The sequence below is a fragment of the Suillus clintonianus genome (assembly GCF_016758775.1).
Source record: "Suillus clintonianus strain FC179 chromosome Unknown DEU56scaffold_36, whole genome shotgun sequence".
NCBI classification, from domain to species: domain Eukaryota; kingdom Fungi; phylum Basidiomycota; class Agaricomycetes; order Boletales; family Suillaceae; genus Suillus; species Suillus clintonianus.
The window spans coordinates 96752-112514 of NW_024539260.1; the positions used below are offsets into that span (position 1 = coordinate 96752).

At 47.4% G+C, this 15763-nt stretch overlaps 6 protein-coding genes across 6 annotated transcripts; 3 read left to right on the forward strand and 3 right to left on the reverse strand.

Moving 5' to 3' along the window:
* Positions 1 to 605: 605 nt before the first annotated feature.
* Positions 606 to 2000, forward strand: DEU56DRAFT_912790 (uncharacterized protein; the record flags this gene model as incomplete). The annotated part of the gene is made up of 12 exons (XM_041357446.1): positions 606 to 696; positions 761 to 793; positions 850 to 869; positions 918 to 932; positions 988 to 1026; positions 1082 to 1110; positions 1176 to 1189; positions 1242 to 1270; positions 1376 to 1394; positions 1452 to 1511; positions 1566 to 1700; positions 1759 to 2000. 12 exons carry the CDS (start codon positions 606 to 608, stop codon positions 1998 to 2000), a joined length of 726 nt encoding a protein of 241 aa, XP_041208360.1.
* A 1941-nt stretch (positions 2001 to 3941) lies between these two features.
* DEU56DRAFT_901464 (uncharacterized protein) lies at positions 3942 to 6036 on the reverse strand (the record flags this gene model as incomplete). Its single annotated transcript, XM_041356551.1, has 10 exons — positions 3942 to 4018; positions 4070 to 4209; positions 4276 to 4402; positions 4735 to 4841; positions 5061 to 5135; positions 5196 to 5294; positions 5358 to 5418; positions 5665 to 5688; positions 5718 to 5847; positions 5951 to 6036. 9 exons carry the CDS (start codon positions 6034 to 6036, stop codon positions 4181 to 4183), a joined length of 738 nt encoding a protein of 245 aa, XP_041208361.1. The 3' UTR covers positions 3942 to 4018; positions 4070 to 4180.
* Positions 5955 to 8046, forward strand: DEU56DRAFT_901465 (uncharacterized protein; the record flags this gene model as incomplete). Its single annotated transcript, XM_041356552.1, has 15 exons — positions 5955 to 6020; positions 6092 to 6146; positions 6225 to 6395; positions 6460 to 6492; positions 6550 to 6569; positions 6629 to 6643; positions 6694 to 6736; positions 6789 to 6813; positions 6873 to 6886; positions 6939 to 6971; positions 7138 to 7197; positions 7253 to 7387; positions 7446 to 7677; positions 7736 to 7787; positions 7843 to 8046. The coding sequence occupies exons 3-15, from the start codon at positions 6278 to 6280 to the stop codon at positions 8044 to 8046; spliced, it is 984 nt and encodes a 327-aa protein (XP_041208362.1). The 5' UTR covers positions 5955 to 6020; positions 6092 to 6146; positions 6225 to 6277.
* Positions 8047 to 8886: 840 nt separating this feature from the next.
* On the reverse strand, positions 8887 to 9113 carry DEU56DRAFT_912793 (uncharacterized protein; the record flags this gene model as incomplete). The annotated part of the gene is made up of 2 exons (XM_041357447.1): positions 8887 to 9023; positions 9077 to 9113. 2 exons carry the CDS (start codon positions 9111 to 9113, stop codon positions 8887 to 8889), a joined length of 174 nt encoding a protein of 57 aa, XP_041208363.1.
* A 352-nt stretch (positions 9114 to 9465) lies between these two features.
* Positions 9466 to 12828, reverse strand: DEU56DRAFT_736904 (uncharacterized protein; the record flags this gene model as incomplete). Its single annotated transcript, XM_041348548.1, has 16 exons — positions 9466 to 9528; positions 9582 to 9599; positions 9674 to 9786; positions 9852 to 9993; positions 10175 to 10286; positions 10350 to 10513; positions 10638 to 10772; positions 10930 to 10978; positions 11086 to 11248; positions 11334 to 11474; positions 11583 to 11853; positions 12049 to 12106; positions 12173 to 12225; positions 12299 to 12499; positions 12559 to 12631; positions 12680 to 12828. The coding sequence occupies 16 exons, from the start codon at positions 12826 to 12828 to the stop codon at positions 9466 to 9468; spliced, it is 1905 nt and encodes a 634-aa protein (XP_041208364.1).
* An 853-nt stretch (positions 12829 to 13681) lies between these two features.
* On the forward strand, positions 13682 to 15712 carry DEU56DRAFT_353312 (uncharacterized protein). Its single transcript, XM_041345811.1, has 16 exons — positions 13682 to 13836; positions 13890 to 14016; positions 14078 to 14087; positions 14137 to 14156; positions 14209 to 14241; positions 14301 to 14397; positions 14456 to 14484; positions 14547 to 14577; positions 14636 to 14668; positions 14721 to 14797; positions 14846 to 14900; positions 14958 to 15056; positions 15116 to 15226; positions 15285 to 15328; positions 15384 to 15409; positions 15473 to 15712. Exons 2-16 carry the CDS (start codon positions 13963 to 13965, stop codon positions 15609 to 15611), a joined length of 858 nt encoding a protein of 285 aa, XP_041208365.1. The 5' UTR covers positions 13682 to 13836; positions 13890 to 13962; the 3' UTR covers positions 15612 to 15712.
* The last annotated feature ends 51 nt before the right edge of the window (positions 15713 to 15763 follow it).

Below are 15763 nucleotides of genomic sequence, written 5' to 3' on the forward strand. Positions count from 1 at the left end.
GTCCTTATCCCACGAATTTCAAATTTAATGTTTCAAGACTCTCAACTTTCAAGTAAACCTTGTCCGCCCAATTACCTCAGATCTACAATGGAAACAAAATGATTGAATCATCATCAGCAATCACGCAAATATTCAACGTTCAGCGCTCAGCTCCACCATCAATATATCCAGAAGCTCTGCACATCTGCTACGCATAGCCTCGGTGTGAGCATTCCCTAAGTAACCTTGATACTTAGCTCACCCGCGCCCGGTACATGTGGCACTCATAACCACCGCGGCAGGTCACCGCATTATGATCATGTTTTGGAAAGATCACTCATGGCCACGCCAAAGTAGACATTAACTTAGACATTCCTACCAGTCTGTATCTTCACTGCCTGATGCTGTAAATGTCACGCTGACCCTTGCACATCCACCATCATCATGGTCCGTCCTCTGTCACTACACGGCTCAGATACAATGAAGGTCTGCGGTTGGTCTATCTTAATACATAGCTGATGTTTCATAATTACTGAAACTGATGCAGAGCTTCTCACACTACTATCTCCGAAACAGCCTCATCTCTATAAAAGTGCTGGATGGTGGTGGGTCTGCACGAACTCCATATGTCCCATCCTGATATGACCTACATCGTCTCAAATGATCCCTCTTGGTGGTCGGTTATCAGCGGTCTCCGTTTTGCTAGCTATTTTGCAGGTCCGTAAAAAGCAAGTGGGATCACGATGTTGACACCTCACTATCATCAACTATGGTTTCGCAGTTGCGTCTACTGTCTCGGTGGTATACGATTGGGGTGAGCGAGATAATGCTTTCTGAGGGAATTACTCAAACATGTATACGGTATTCAAGTATTAACATTCGCACAAGAGGTAGGTTGATCTCATGACCCGCGCAGCCATCTCACGATGCTCTAACAGTTCGAACTCATCTGGGTGAGCAAAGTATTATATCGGAAGCAAACAGGATAATGTGGTTGACTCTGTGCAGAGGCGACGCTGGTCCTTCATGACCATTCTTTATGTTTCTGTACGTTGTGTTATGAGCGCAGTTGATATTTTATGCTAACTTCAACATATGCTAGGTACGCTACATCGGGATACTGTATTCTCTGTATGTTTGCAATGGTAACAACTTGATACCGCACTGTACTAATATATACCATATGTCACAATCAGCGCGTTCACAATATGTATGTGTCCCCAAATACGCTCTGTTAATTTATTCTAACTGGCAGCATGTAGGGTTGCTCCCATTCCCGATGCCAGATCAAGTGGGAATTCGGCACAGACACCTGACATTATTATTCCCATTCAACCACTAACTGCATTCCTACACAGACGTGAGTGACAATCTTAAAAGTTTGATGTTTCTACAGCACAATGGCCACGACAGCTGTAAGTCCATTCTAAGCATTGAGTCCATCAGTACACATCTGACACTAGATTGTTCAGGCAACATCCTTTATTTCATAGTGGCATGGGCGCCGATCGTCATCGATGCCGCACTAGGCCGTGAGCTCACCTCTGTACCGTACTGATACTGACTTGACTAAAATATCATACAAGTCATCATCATGACTCGGCTACATGCCATGTATGGGCGATCCAACAAGATGCTCATCTTTCTCGCCGCATTCTTGCTGGTTGCCACGATCGCCGCCGCAGTTGTGATGTTCATGGGAAACTTGGGTTATTCAGGGGGTGAGCTTTAATTATTCATGACAGCTTTGAGCGCACGAGACTCATGGACAACGATCAGGGGAGGCCGTGCTCTCTGGTTACCATGTCTGCGATTGCCATCTTGACACAAACTCATTGGAACTGACTGACGACATGATCATACCCACCGCTATATGGGAAATTTCCGCCTTTTGTCTTGCAGTCCGGATTGTTATAAAACGCTTCCATGAATTGCGACAATCTCAATCACAGAGCAGATCGGCCATCGGGGACTGTCTCACAGTGTTCATACAAAGTCACGCGTTGTACTTTCTAGCGTGAGCTCGGCGGTCCGTATCTTTTGTTATCTCGTTCTTCTGAAGTTCTGCATGTGCTAGCTTCGTTGCCGTGCACTGAGGGTAGTGGAGACAATGAATATCAAAACCAAAGACCTTTATGATCAGTGCTGAAAGCTAGGAAATTAATTGACAGTTAATGTAAATCAGTGCCGCTGTGCGACACTGAATCGCTCTTTGACAAACAATGAATTTAACGTTGGGGTGATAATCATTGTCTGATCCAAATTCATTGTCATATTCAAGTTTTTATTTTGTCAAAAAAAGAAAAAAAGAAATCCACTAATCTTTCCCACTTGCCTGGTTTGAACACACAACTCCCAACCACGCAAGCTCAGCTGAAATCCCATAATCAATTCTCACGCATTTGAGCATTACTTACCACTAGACTACATAACCTTGTATATATCTATGCAGCAATTGATATATATACCATACCCATGGGACTTAGAATAAAATAATAATCTACTCATACAATCAATATGGTACACCATGGGAATTATTCCGATAAAAATTAAAGTTGCAGTCCTTGTTAAGGGTAGTCTATTGATCGTCTCATGACATTTTTTGGTTAAGATCCTAGTAAGTTATACGTGAAATACTAGAAAGGTGGAGTGTTCAAGAAAGTTCAGGCACACAACTAATATTGCTTATTGCAGCCGTCCCTAGGAATAAATATAAATTCTCCTTAGCTGCCTCGGTCAGTGAATTTGTTTGCTAAGTAAATTATGGAAAAAAATGGAAAAAATGGGACTACGTGATTTGCTAATGTCATTTTCAGTGTCCTTAAAATTTTGACAATGAATTTGATACCCTTACATTCTCGCGGGTAAAATTCAATGTCCCCAGTTGTCAATGAATGCAAGTAACCAGAGATTAAGTGACACTGGGAGTGAATTCAACACATTCATTGCCACTGTCACTTAATTTAATGGTTTTTACTTCCCACAGTGGTGGCTTTCTTCGCTCTTGGCGCATTGTCTCCTTATATCATGGTGCGCTGACCTGCGACTAGCATCTGCATCTGACCAATCCTGATCACATCTACAGTATACATATAGTTTGGGAATAGGTGTTTACGGCGGCTTTTTCACCCTTTTACTGGGACTCCAGATGTGTGTGCTGGGACTACGTCTCATCCTCAGCATTCGTGAATATGACGTGAAGCTCGTGGCCATGTTTGACGAGGCAACACACATGACACCCATTGCTTTCCAGACTGGTGGAGATGTATTGTTACAGTAACATAGAGCCCCTATCTTTTTCTGACCCTTCACCCCATCACAACGTCACACCTTCACCTCTTCACGATTCACCATGATGCTTGATGCACTTCCTGATCCCCGCCGACCCTGACCTTCTGTGATAGAAGCTAGACGCTTCCATTTGGACCCTTGATCTATGGCCTCATGGCCCTACTTCCTTTTCCCTTGATGTTCCCACAGAACCCTATCCCTGACCGCATGGACTCCTGCCTGCTTATGCCTTCCCTCCTGATTCTTGTACGATTACCAGACCTGCCCTGAACACTGTGATCCCTACCTATATATAGTCGATCCACTTGTACTATTATTCCTTAACTTGATTCTACTGGGTTTTACCTTGACTTGTATATTCTCTTGAGTTAACTCTCTTGAGTCTGATCACGAAACCTCTATACTCTTGGATCGCTATCCTTGAGTCCGATACATCTTCTCTTAGACCGTTTGTCTTTGAGTCGATACCGATCCCTCGTCTAGACTTAACCGTCGAACACGAAACCCTTCTTCGGCCGCTGCCTTAGAAGCTTACCTCCCCTTCCGTTCTGTCACAACCTGACGGCTTAGGCTACCAGGTATATTGACGTTCAACCGATACACGACACAATAGCTTAGGACCGTCGTCCTTCGCTTACCCATCCCAGTCCGACTACGACCGTTGTCGTAACATGTATTGACTGGCGGAGATGTGTAGCACCGAAAACAATCCCAGCCCAAGTGACCAACACAGGGTACTGGGCACCGTGTATGTGTATATTTTATGTTTTATTGTGGCATTTAAAGATAGGTGGTTTGGTGGATACATCCTGGCATTTACTTGGTGTTCCGGAAGATAAAATTATATCTGGGCAATATCATGTTACATTACTGGTAGAACTAGCTGCCTCGCACCATCCTTGTCGCCCGATCATGCCAGCAGCCTTCCGTGCTCAAAATCTACGAGACAAGCAGATTAGAAAAGTCGACAAATTCTCAACGAACGACAAAGCAAAACTCGCTCACGGGCATGATGCACGACATAAGAGTCCAATTCGATGGCAGGTCCGTGCTCAAAGACGGCATGGAATGCACTCCCCGAGTACGCGTCCTGTGGTGAGAAGGGGATTTTCTCAAGCTCAGCACCCGGGTCCTAGATGACGTGCATCAATGAGGGTATTAACAGGTATGTAAAGAATTGTCGGAAGATGAGGTGACGGGCAGGGAGCTTGTTGCCCCTCAGGAAAACGATCCTCAAAATGATCTGCACCTCCTAGAGCGAGAAAAGTCCAAGTGTCCGAACACGCTATTCCCAACGGAAAAAGGAAACACGAAAAACACAAATGCACCGGATTCACCACAAACTGCCAACACATCTGCTCCACAAACCGTGCAAGACAGACACCAGACCAGTACCCACTACGTGACTCCGCCTTCTGGTTTCTCAACCCCACTCGCCTTCCCACTGCCCACCCCACCACCCACCCCACCACCACCACCACCACCACCACTCTCACTCGCGACAAAAGCACCAACCCCAATTCCCCCAAACACCACCAACAACAGGAATCGCCTCTCTCGCAATAACCTCCCTAGGCGCATGGGAGATCGCGTGGAATACGTAGGCGAACATTAGGGCTTAGAGGAGAAGTTTGTCGGATTGGGATAGGTATTTACGGGCTCTGCAGGCGACGAATTTCTGTGTGTTTAGTGAGTGTTGGGTTCCAGGTGGAGATGAGATGAGTGGATGGATGGATGAAAGGGACGGGGGAAGCATGCAAGAAGCAAGTAAATTTAAACGAAATACACACCTCGACAGGAAAACTCTTCCTCGCGACTTTCTGCCTCAGCCCTTGGACATACACCGTCAACTTCGGTTACCGTCTCTGTGTTTACACCCTTGACACAAACAGGTTGGATCTAAATTTGTACACGATGGTACCCACCGCAATATGGGAGATCCTCGCCTTTTTTCTTGCAGTCTGGATCTTCATAAAACAGTTCCGTGAACTGCGACAATTGCAGAGAGGATCCACCCTTAGAGACTGTTTCACGGTGCTAATGCGAAGTCACACGCTGTACTTACGTAGTGGAAGAAAGAAACACACCCCCTGGTCCTTCGGCAGCGTCGGTAATGAAATGGCTGTGACCGAGGCCGCTTCGGATAAGCTAGAATGTATCAAGTCAAATGGTACATGGCATACAAGGGCATACACGGCCGAGCCGGACCGACTAAGGGTCATTTTGGTTAATTTAAAATTTTCCCCAGTTCTACTCCGCAAACTCGTCGAGTCGTTGCAATGTCGATGTCTCAAATTAACCCCGTCCGCCCAATAACCTCAGAGACTCGTCGACAGGCAACTAAGGTATGTCTAGGAAGGAAGGAAAGAGGCGATAACGGAAACAAAAACGCACCTCGACACGATCGAATCCTGAGTTCTGCACAAAATCAGCATTAGCAATCGCACAACATCCAGCTCCTCCATCAATCTGTTCAGAGACTCTGCGGCGATCTGCGACGCATAGCCTTGATGTGAAAATTCCCTCATAAGTAACTGGTCTTGCAAACTGAGTCCACCCAAGCCCGGTTCATCACCGCTGTAATCAGATGATGTCTGGGAAAGATCATCAATGGCCACGCCGAAGTAGGTATTAATAACTCAGGCGTTCCTCTGTTTGATGTTGCAAATATCACTCTGACCCTTGCACATCCATCATCATAGTGGTCTGTTCTCTGTCACTGCACTGCTTAGATGTAATCAAGTCCTGCGGTTGGTCTATGTTCATCGATAGCTAACGTTTTGTTATTACTGGTGGAACTGATGCAGAATCCCCCAAACAGCAAGTTTCATCACGAACAGATTTTCCGGTGTTCAAATATTCCGCGGGTTTCAGATGTAAGTTACATCATTGAAAGTTCTTCGAACGACGGCTTCTCACTACTATTCCTTTTCTACTTTCTGTGATCAATGAAGATTGTGGTTCGAGACGCGGCCATTGTCCAGCCTCATCACTATAAAAGCGCTGGATGGTGGTAGGTCTGCACGAACTCCATACGCCCCATCCTGATATGACCACCTTCGTCTCAAACGATCCTGCTTGGTGGCCGAGCCTCAGTTCTGCTCAGTTTACTGGCTATTTTGAAGGTTCGTAGAGAGCAAGTGGCATGACAATGTTGACGTCTCACTATCATTGACTGTGGTTTCGCAGTTGCATCTGCTGTTGTGGTGGGATACGACTGGGGTGAGCGAGATAATACTTTCAGAGTGGATCATTGATATGTATACTACGGTATTCAAGCATTAACATCCGCACAAGAGGTAAGTCGATGTCATGACCTGCGCAGCAATCTCACATATCACTAAAAACACTGTAACAGTTCGAACTCATCTGGGTGAGCAGAGTCCCAGAAGCAAACAGGACAATGCGGCTGACTCGGGGCAGAGGCAACGTTGGTCCTTCATGACCGTTCTCTATGTTTGTGTACGTTATTTCATAAGCGTAGTTGACATCTTGTGCTGACTTCATATGCTAGGTCCGTTACGCTGGAATACTGTATTCTCTGTATGTTAGCAAGGCTAACACGTTGACACCGCACTGCACTGAGAAGCTATATTAATCAGCACCGCCGTACTAGGTATGTATCCCAAAATACACTTTGTTCATTCCTTCTGACTGGCAGCACGTAGTCATTCTCCCAGTCCCGGTGACAGACATAGTGGGTATTCGGCACCGATGGCTGACACTTCCAATCAACCACTGACTGCGCTCCCACACAGGGGTGAGCGACAATCTCAGACAGCTTGATAGTTAGACATGACTGCAACAGCTGCAAGTTCATTTGAAGCATTGAGTCGATCAATGCACATCTGACACTGGGTTTTCCAGGCAACATCCTTCATTTCATATCGATATTCACCCCCGTTGTCGTCAATGCCATGCTGGGCGGTGAGCTCACCTGCCGTACCTTACTGATACTGACTTGACTGAAATATCACGCAAGCCATCATGATGACTCGGATACACGCCATGTATGGGCGATCCAGCAAGATTCTCATATTTCTTGCTGTACTCTTGCTGGTTTCCACAATTGCCACCGGGGTTGTGACGGTAATTGGAAACCTAGGTTATTCAGGGGGTAAGCTTTCGTTGCTGATGACAGACTTGAGTACACGGGACTCATGGAAAAATACTAGAGGAGGCCGTATTGTCTGGTTACTATGTCTGTCTTTACAGTCTTGGCACGGATGGGATATATCTGAATGATGACATGATCATACCCACCGTAATATGGGAGATCCTCACTGTTTTTCTTGCAGTTTGGATTGCTATAAAACACCTCCGTGAACTGCGACAATCGCAGAGAGGATCGACCATTGGAGACTGTTTCACGGTGCTAATGCAAAGTCACATGTTGTACTTTCTAGCGTGAGCTCGGTGATTTGTCTGTCGTTATCTTGTTTCGCTGAAGTTCTGCATATGCTAGCTTTGTCTTCTTGGCTTGCTTCACTCTTGGACAACTGTCTCCGAATATCACGGTGCGCTGACCTGCGACTAGCATCTCCATCTGACCACCCCTGATCATGTCTACAGTTCTCAAATGGTTTGGGAGCTGATGTGTATGTTGGCATTCTCTGCATTGCCCAGGGGTTCCAGATGTGTGTGCTGGGACCACGTCTGATCCTCAGCGTTCGTGAATATAACGCCAAGCTCGTGGCCAGGTCCGACGGGGGAACGCACATGACGTCCATTGCTTTCCAGGCTGGTGCAGATGCGTTGACTGGCGGAGATGTGTAGCGCTGGAAGCCATCCAAGTAATCAACCCCGGGTACTGGGCACGGAGTACATATATATTTGATTTGAGTTTCGTTGTGGTACGTAAGGATAGGTGATTTGAAGTATATATGTAGGAACTTCGTCCCCTTCTTTATTTCGTGTTCTGGAGGATAAAATTATGTCTGGGCAATGTCATGTTACATTAATACTTGAACTACCTGTCAACCCATGCATGCACGGAGCCTACCGACGTCTCGTAATCATTCAACGAATACGGGTTTGTGTTTCTGCTTCTCTACCGACATGTGATGGATCCAATGCGTGGGCCTCGCAAGGTGCGAGTTGTGCTCGTAAACGGATGCCGTCTGGGAAACACCGGGATAATACCAACATCGTCCGAAGTCATGAAAACACGAAAAACGCATCTCGACAAGAATATTCTTCCCTGAGGTTTTCTGCCTCATTGTTCAGCCCTTGTACGCACGCGCTCCATCAACTTCTGTGTATTTGCCCAGCATGGCATCCTGCTTCATCGTATGAGTATGTCGTTTTGAACCGCTAAACATTAAGATTTTTGTGCAAATATGACAGGAAAAAGTACCTAGAAGCATTTGGACCTGCAGCGGGTTCGCTGTGTCATCGAGACCTAAAAAGCTAATCAAATATGCATGGTCATCGTCCAACTGCGCCAGCACATCATATCATCAGCATTTTCGCCATCTTTCAACGCTGCGCATGCTTTGCTTTGATATAAGCTGTCAGTACTTGTATAAAAATCGTCGCGTTTTAGTCGTCCCGGTCCCTTCCACTTCAGCCTTTTGAAGTCGAAGGTGCTCAGGTTGATTTCCATTGCGATCGACATCATGGATTGCCATCCAAGAAATCTGCAATGGGAGTGGAAATGTTGTACACGGCCGCTAAAGCAGTCCCTGTTATTTGGGCGACTCCGCACCGTATGGAGCTGTGTAGTAGAAGTTCCCATGATTCTTCCGGAGTGCCTGTGGGTATGAAATGAGTCGATACGATGTGACATAAAATGTATCACACATACCAGCAGGAGGAAAGGCGTCCGATGGTATGTCTGTCATGTTTGATCAATGATTCATAGAATCAGACAAGATGCGGAAGATTCAAATTGGACCATAGGATTCAAAATGTCCCTATGATATTTGACCGACAGCACAAGGGTCCCCCTGAGTATACTATGTCAACTCGTAAAACATCCATATGCATCAGGATCGTCCAGCTCAGCCAGATATCTAGACGCAACTCCCATAAGCCCCCCCAGGTCCAAACCAACGATATGTATGTAGGTATGCAGGTATCACCCAATTGCAAGTAAGCAAAACCACCACGCGCGGATAGACAGAAAGACAGCACGTATCGATAGATATACGAATAGATATGACGTGAAACTGGGTCCGTCAGTATGCACGGGTATCACAACAGGCGGTTCTGATCTAATGCTTCTAACGCTGCATTCGTCCTTATGTGAAGTGCGTTCTGCAACAATCAAGTCAGTCTTAGTTCATTCTGCTCCAGGACGCGTTTCGTACCTCTAAACTGTATTTACTCTGAAAAGGAGACATCCGTCAGTGATGAGATCGAGAAATATTGACGAATCCAAAGCAGCAGTCGCTCGACGTACCTTTCGCCCAGCAGCGTTCACCTCAAGCGCCTTTCCAGACATCACAAGATTAAACTGAGTCCTTGCGCCATCCTTGTCGCCTGATCTCGCTAGCAATCTGCCGTACTCAAAATCTACGAAAAAAGCAAATCAGAAAGTTGGCAAATTCATAATGAACGACAGAGCGAAACACACTCACGCGCAAAATACACGATATAGTGGTCCAACTCGATGTTAGGTCCATGCTCAAAGACAGCACGGAATGCGCCTTCCGAGTACGCGCGCGCGTCTTCTGGTGAGAACGGGATTTTTTCGTCAGGCTCGAGCTCAGCGTCCGGGTCCTAGACGGACGTGCGTCAGTGAGAGTATTTAACGGTCGTGAAGAATTGTTGGAAGACGAGATGACGGGTGAGAACTTGTTACTCATCACGAAAACGATCCTTGAGATCATCAGGACTTCTCAGAGCGAGAAAGAGCCAATGCCCGAACACGCTAATCCCAACGAAAAAGCCACATACGCACCGGATATGCCACAAACCGCCAACATACGCCCTCCAAAAACCGTGCAAGACAGACATCATCCCAATACCCACTCCGCGACTCCAGCTTCTTATCATTTCCTTTCTTAACCCCACTCGCCTTTGCACTACCCACCCCACTACTACCACTCTCACTCCCTTGCGACAAAAGCACCAACCCCAACTCCCCCAAAGCACCACGAACAGCAGGAATCATCTCCCTCGCAATAACCTCCCTAGGCGCATGGGCGATCGCGTGGAATACGTAGGCGAGCTCTAGGGCTGGGAGAAGAAGTTTGTCGGATTGGGAGAGGTATTTGCGGGCTTTGCGGGCGACGAATTTCTGTGTGTTTGGTTAGTGTTGGGTCTTTGGATGGGTTGGAGGTTGGTTTGGGGACGGGTTAGGGTGGGAATGGAAGGGAGAGGGGAAGCATGCAGGAAGCAAGTAATGAAAACGAATAACACACCTCGACAGGAATACTCTTCCCTGCGATTTTCTGCCTCAGCCCTTGGACACGCTCCATCAATTTCTTCGCTTGTGCGTGCTCGCCGAGCGTGGCTAGGCATGCTGCCTCGCCGTATGTGTATATTGCTTTAGACCACTTGATATACCGAGATGACAATACGAGATTGAGGGATGGGGAGTAGAGAGGTCAATGAATTGGGCGGAAAGAGATCGAGAGATAGAGGGGAAAGATCGACGCACGAAGAAGACAATCATAAGCGAAAACAAACCAAAAGAGGGGCAGGGAAGCTCACCGTAGCCTCGCCTCCAAGCTTCCCCCACCACGATCTGCTTTCCGCGACTCTGCATAAAAGAACCCATCAGTATCCTTGAAACGCACGCATATACCTACACAAAAACGAAACCCCACACAACACAAAACCAGCGAAACACACAGAACAGAAACGTACCTCCAAAGCCCCAAACAAGCAACGGCACTCTCCCACCACGAAATATGGTGCAAATTCCTGTACTGTGTCTGAGCTTGTGCAGCGCGTGCGTAGTAGGCGAGGGCTTTTGAGGGTTGGGAACGGACGAGGGCGAGACGGCCTGCGCCGAACAGGAAGAAGACGCCTGTTTTAGTATTGGTGGAGCGAGTGAGTGAAGCAGCGAAGATACATCAGACAGCGCAGCGAAATAACAGAAAATACACACGCACCATTCGGATACCTCTTCAAATTCCACTCCAATACCCTCGCAGCCTTACGCACATCCACTCCTTCAAATGTAAACGCAGAGAGAACAAGGTGGAATATGAGTAGTGACATATCACAGATCGCACGTCGGACGCCTTCTGTGTCTGTCAAATTCATGTTAGCGTTTTGGACATTGTACATGCATTATGGGCTCCATCTAACAATTCGAAAACGCCATTTGAAGAACCATAATACAAAACAGGACCACTCACCTCTCTCGACCACCCGCCCATTTGCACCCCATCCTCCAGCCCTCTCCAACAACTCTAACCCAAACTTCCTATCGCCCTTGTACCCAAACAACTCCACCAGCGGGAGGAGCTTTCCAGGCATCATACTGAGCACGAGGTGGGACATGCCGAGGCCTAGGTATACCCCGGAGCGGAAATGGGGGTCGATGGATGGGCAGGGGAGGTATGGGTGCGTGGATGGTGGGGTGGGAGATGATGGGGGTGGGGATGTGAGTTCGTGTGTAGGTGTGACCTTGGGGGAAGGAGAAGGGGACGTAGAAGGTATGACGGAGGATGAGTTGGCGCTTGCAAAGCTTGTAGTGCTTGATTGCGGTGGCGTTTCTTCGATATCAGTTTCTGCTCCTGCACCCCCTGATGTGGAGTTGGAATTAGGTGTTGAGATAGTAGCTAGCAGTTCTGGGTGTGCAATAGCGTATGCTGCATCGACTGTCTCGATCCATTTACCGAGTTGGCGGTATATGGAGATAGTGGTGCGCATGTTGAGTCTAGGTGTTTGCGGTTATACTTTGGTATCAGTGAGAGAGAAAAAGGAGAAAAAACAGAACACGCACACCTCCCTGATGAACGCCAACCAATCGCCCGAATACACGATCCCAAGAAGACTCTGTTGCGGCATCAGCCAGCGCCCCCAACACGTGAATCCCGCGCAAAACACATCGTCTTGCCAGCCAACGCACTTTTTGATAAAGACTCTCTGCATAGACGAGTTCAGCATGGCGTTCCACGGGTGTCATACCCGCAATCCATTCTGTGCCGCTAGTGCTGAGGGAGGGAACTATGTATCCCGCAAGACGACCTGCAAGGCTGCCGGGGCGTTTACGATGTGCAGAAGCAATACTGATACCGTGCTTGGTGTGATTGATAGAAGCTAAAAGATCCTGGATCCCAAATTACGAATTAGCATGTATGAGAATACTACTAGTCGCAGCACACGAACCTTGTCCTCAAAAGACATGAGACCCTTCACGCATTGAATAAGACCATACCCAGTCGCAAAGTACAATCTCTGTCTGCAGTGATCTCAGCTTCTGTGGTGGGAGTGAAGAAGACGGAAGTACTTGTCTGGATCGCTTTGTTCGCAGTAGCGCTCGCTTTCATGCATACGAGATTGAAGGAACTCGTGGAGGGCCCAGTGAAGACCCGGGATATCGTCGAGAGCGTTTGTAGGGTCGTAGGGATTGTTGACGGGTGGGGGTAGGTTGGACATGGTGGTGCGTGTCAAGAGAGCTTGTTGTGTACGGGCGCCTAGGGTATTACAGGGACTGGTCCTGGGAGGCTATGTATTTCGGATATGAACGCGTGAGCAATTACAACGAGAACGGCGTTGGCGACGACGACGACGACGACGCTACTAGAGTCAAGCACAACGGGGACGACGATGACGACGATGTGCTTCAGCAGAAGAGCAGACACGGATCATTCATATGTCAATTTTACATCCATCAAAAGCTTGGCAACTCTATTCCAGTACTAGTGTTAGCCGGCTGGGTTCAACTAACGCCATCATGGACCAGTGGTACAAATCGGACATTCTGAAGCAGCACCAGAGTACCGTTGAGCTCTGGGCCACTTCAAGCAGCATCTCAGGCTCTGAGTTGCCACTATTAGTATGAGACCCACTCATCCATGAACTCCAACTCAGCTCAGTTTCCGAAGTTCAAACCGACACCACTCAGAAGATGATGGGCTCTTCCGACTCATTTATTTCTTTGCAAGTGTCCGTCGTAGCAGCATGACCCCGACAGGCAGACCATAAATCGACATCCATAGTCAACCAGCGCACAGTCGACAATCTCGAGCGCATGTCACTGATGTTGATAGTGTCGTTTTATAGTGTCGTTCTGTGCCCACTGCCCAAAGCAATAACATCGATGCAGTCTTGACGGATATCCCCATCGTTTGAGAGGGAGTATAGTGTATCACTCGCTTAGGAAAGATGTCAATTTTACTGGGGCCATCAAACCATCCTGACCCGGTCAGCCCAGACGGGACTGCGTTAACTCAGTATTATCTCACGAGGTAAGGATATAATTTTCTCTAGCGACTCCATCAAGTGTGTAGAGCTATGTCTCACTCAAGCGACGCTATGTTGATCAAACCCGGGCCTAACCACATATAGTAGGTGTGTTTTGCGTCTGAATTTTATTAAGTTGCGCGTGGTGCAACCTGTTACCACGTCAACCAGCCACTGAAACCATTCATGACGCTCATCAAGGTCAGCCGAATCGTGTCCCCAATATTGATACCTCCATCTTGATAAGTTCACAGCTCATTCATAAGAGATGCGAAAGGTGCATGATGTGCGCGCGAAACCCGATTTTTACCTCTCGAACAAACGCAGATGGAGTATTCGGTTGACGATGTTACAGCCGCCAGGACTCTGCAATACTTAGGGGTGCGTTGCTTTCTTGATACGAAATCAACATAATAACAGATGCACCATATGTGGCCAACAGTACATATGCGGTGCGTGCTGTCGGAACTACTTCTTCCTCGCACTGACTTGACAGTTCAGTGTCGATGACGATATTTTGGGTATATGCTTGTCCCGATTTATTCTCATCCGCCGTTAAACTTGTTTATCCAGACATATGATTATGTTTGTGCACTTCATAAAGAGGTAATGCACTTGTACCGTGATCCGCCTTGGTTTAAATATTGATAATATGCTGTTCGAAGTGGGAATTCTTGCATCGGTCGCGCTGGACCAGGGTGAAAGCCCTTTATATCATTACACGATATGTCCCCTGTTGTCTCATTACCACGGATCTGTATCGTGCGTTCGTTTCCATCACACATGCCCCAGACAATGAATTGACAACAGTTGACTTCAGTGAACTTCGCCCCGACCGAGGACCCCAATGTATGTGAATGTGCAACGGACTTACCCGCTGATGAATGATGCGTACTGGATGATTTTGTCAGAAATGCCGGATGTTGATTAATATATACGCATGTACGTGCACGGGTACATGCATGCACGTCCTTGTCGAGCGCTGCTTTTTCATTCACAGGTTTCGGAGTGATATCACTCACTTGCTCTGAGTGTATAACTCCTTCCCCCGCAACACACACGTGTTTCTCATCCGATTCATCCAGGTTTTTTTGTGCTGAGAACATATGCGCTCTCGAACAGCAATAGGATCGTACTCGTAGCTATGTTGACCACCCTTGTTGTGAGTCGTGCCCTCGTCACACCCGCTCATGGTCGATGAATCAGTCAGGCTATCATCATGTTATTCATCGGCATTGGTTTTACCGCAATTTCCACGTCATATGGTTCGTGTTCTCACCTCCTCCCCCTATTATCCATACATGTTCACACCACTTTCACAGTTATGACGAGCGCGATCCCAGGTTTCAAGGGCTGCTACCGGATCTCGCACAGTGTCCAATTCTTCATACCTTTTCTTCTCTTGTTAGTGTTTCAACTGGGTATGTCGCCGAGAACTGGAAGCATACATTGCAGACGCGCGCTGACTGATGATCCCCAGGACTGGCCTCTCACACACTCATACGTGCCATACAGAACTGGCGGTCGGCCAAGGGTCATTTGCACGCCATTCTGTTGAAGCATAACATATTTTACTATGCATGCAGTCTGCGTGAGTCGGCGCTTACGTATGTCTTCGTGCGAATCGGTGATGATTAATGTTTCGAAAGCTCTCTCGGCCGTGAATGTCCTTGTACCGCTGCTGTTTTCCGATGTGCGTAACCAATACTCTTCAGTATGATTGAGTCATTGATGTTCCGCACGCCCAGTCTGCATACTACTCCCTCGTCCAAGAGTATGCACCTCCAAACTCTGTTGCGAATTTCTACTGACTACACCCCTAAACACGAATATGCAGTTTGCAGGTCTTTATCCTTGCAATTCTCGCCACGCGCATGCATCTCCATCTCTGGCATACGAGCCAGTGTGTGGAAGGCTCTGAGGCCCTCGTGTGGATTTCTCTGTCCAACGTGTCGCCTGTAGACATTACGGTGTGATATTATATCGCGCGCTTATTCGGCATCGTTTGTAGAGTGAGGTTTGGTCGAGTTTGGAACGCGCTTATCTTATAGGAATGGATTTTTGTCATCAGCGTGAGAAGTATTCGAATATGAACCCGTGAGCAAACCCGACGCGGTGACTAGAGCCA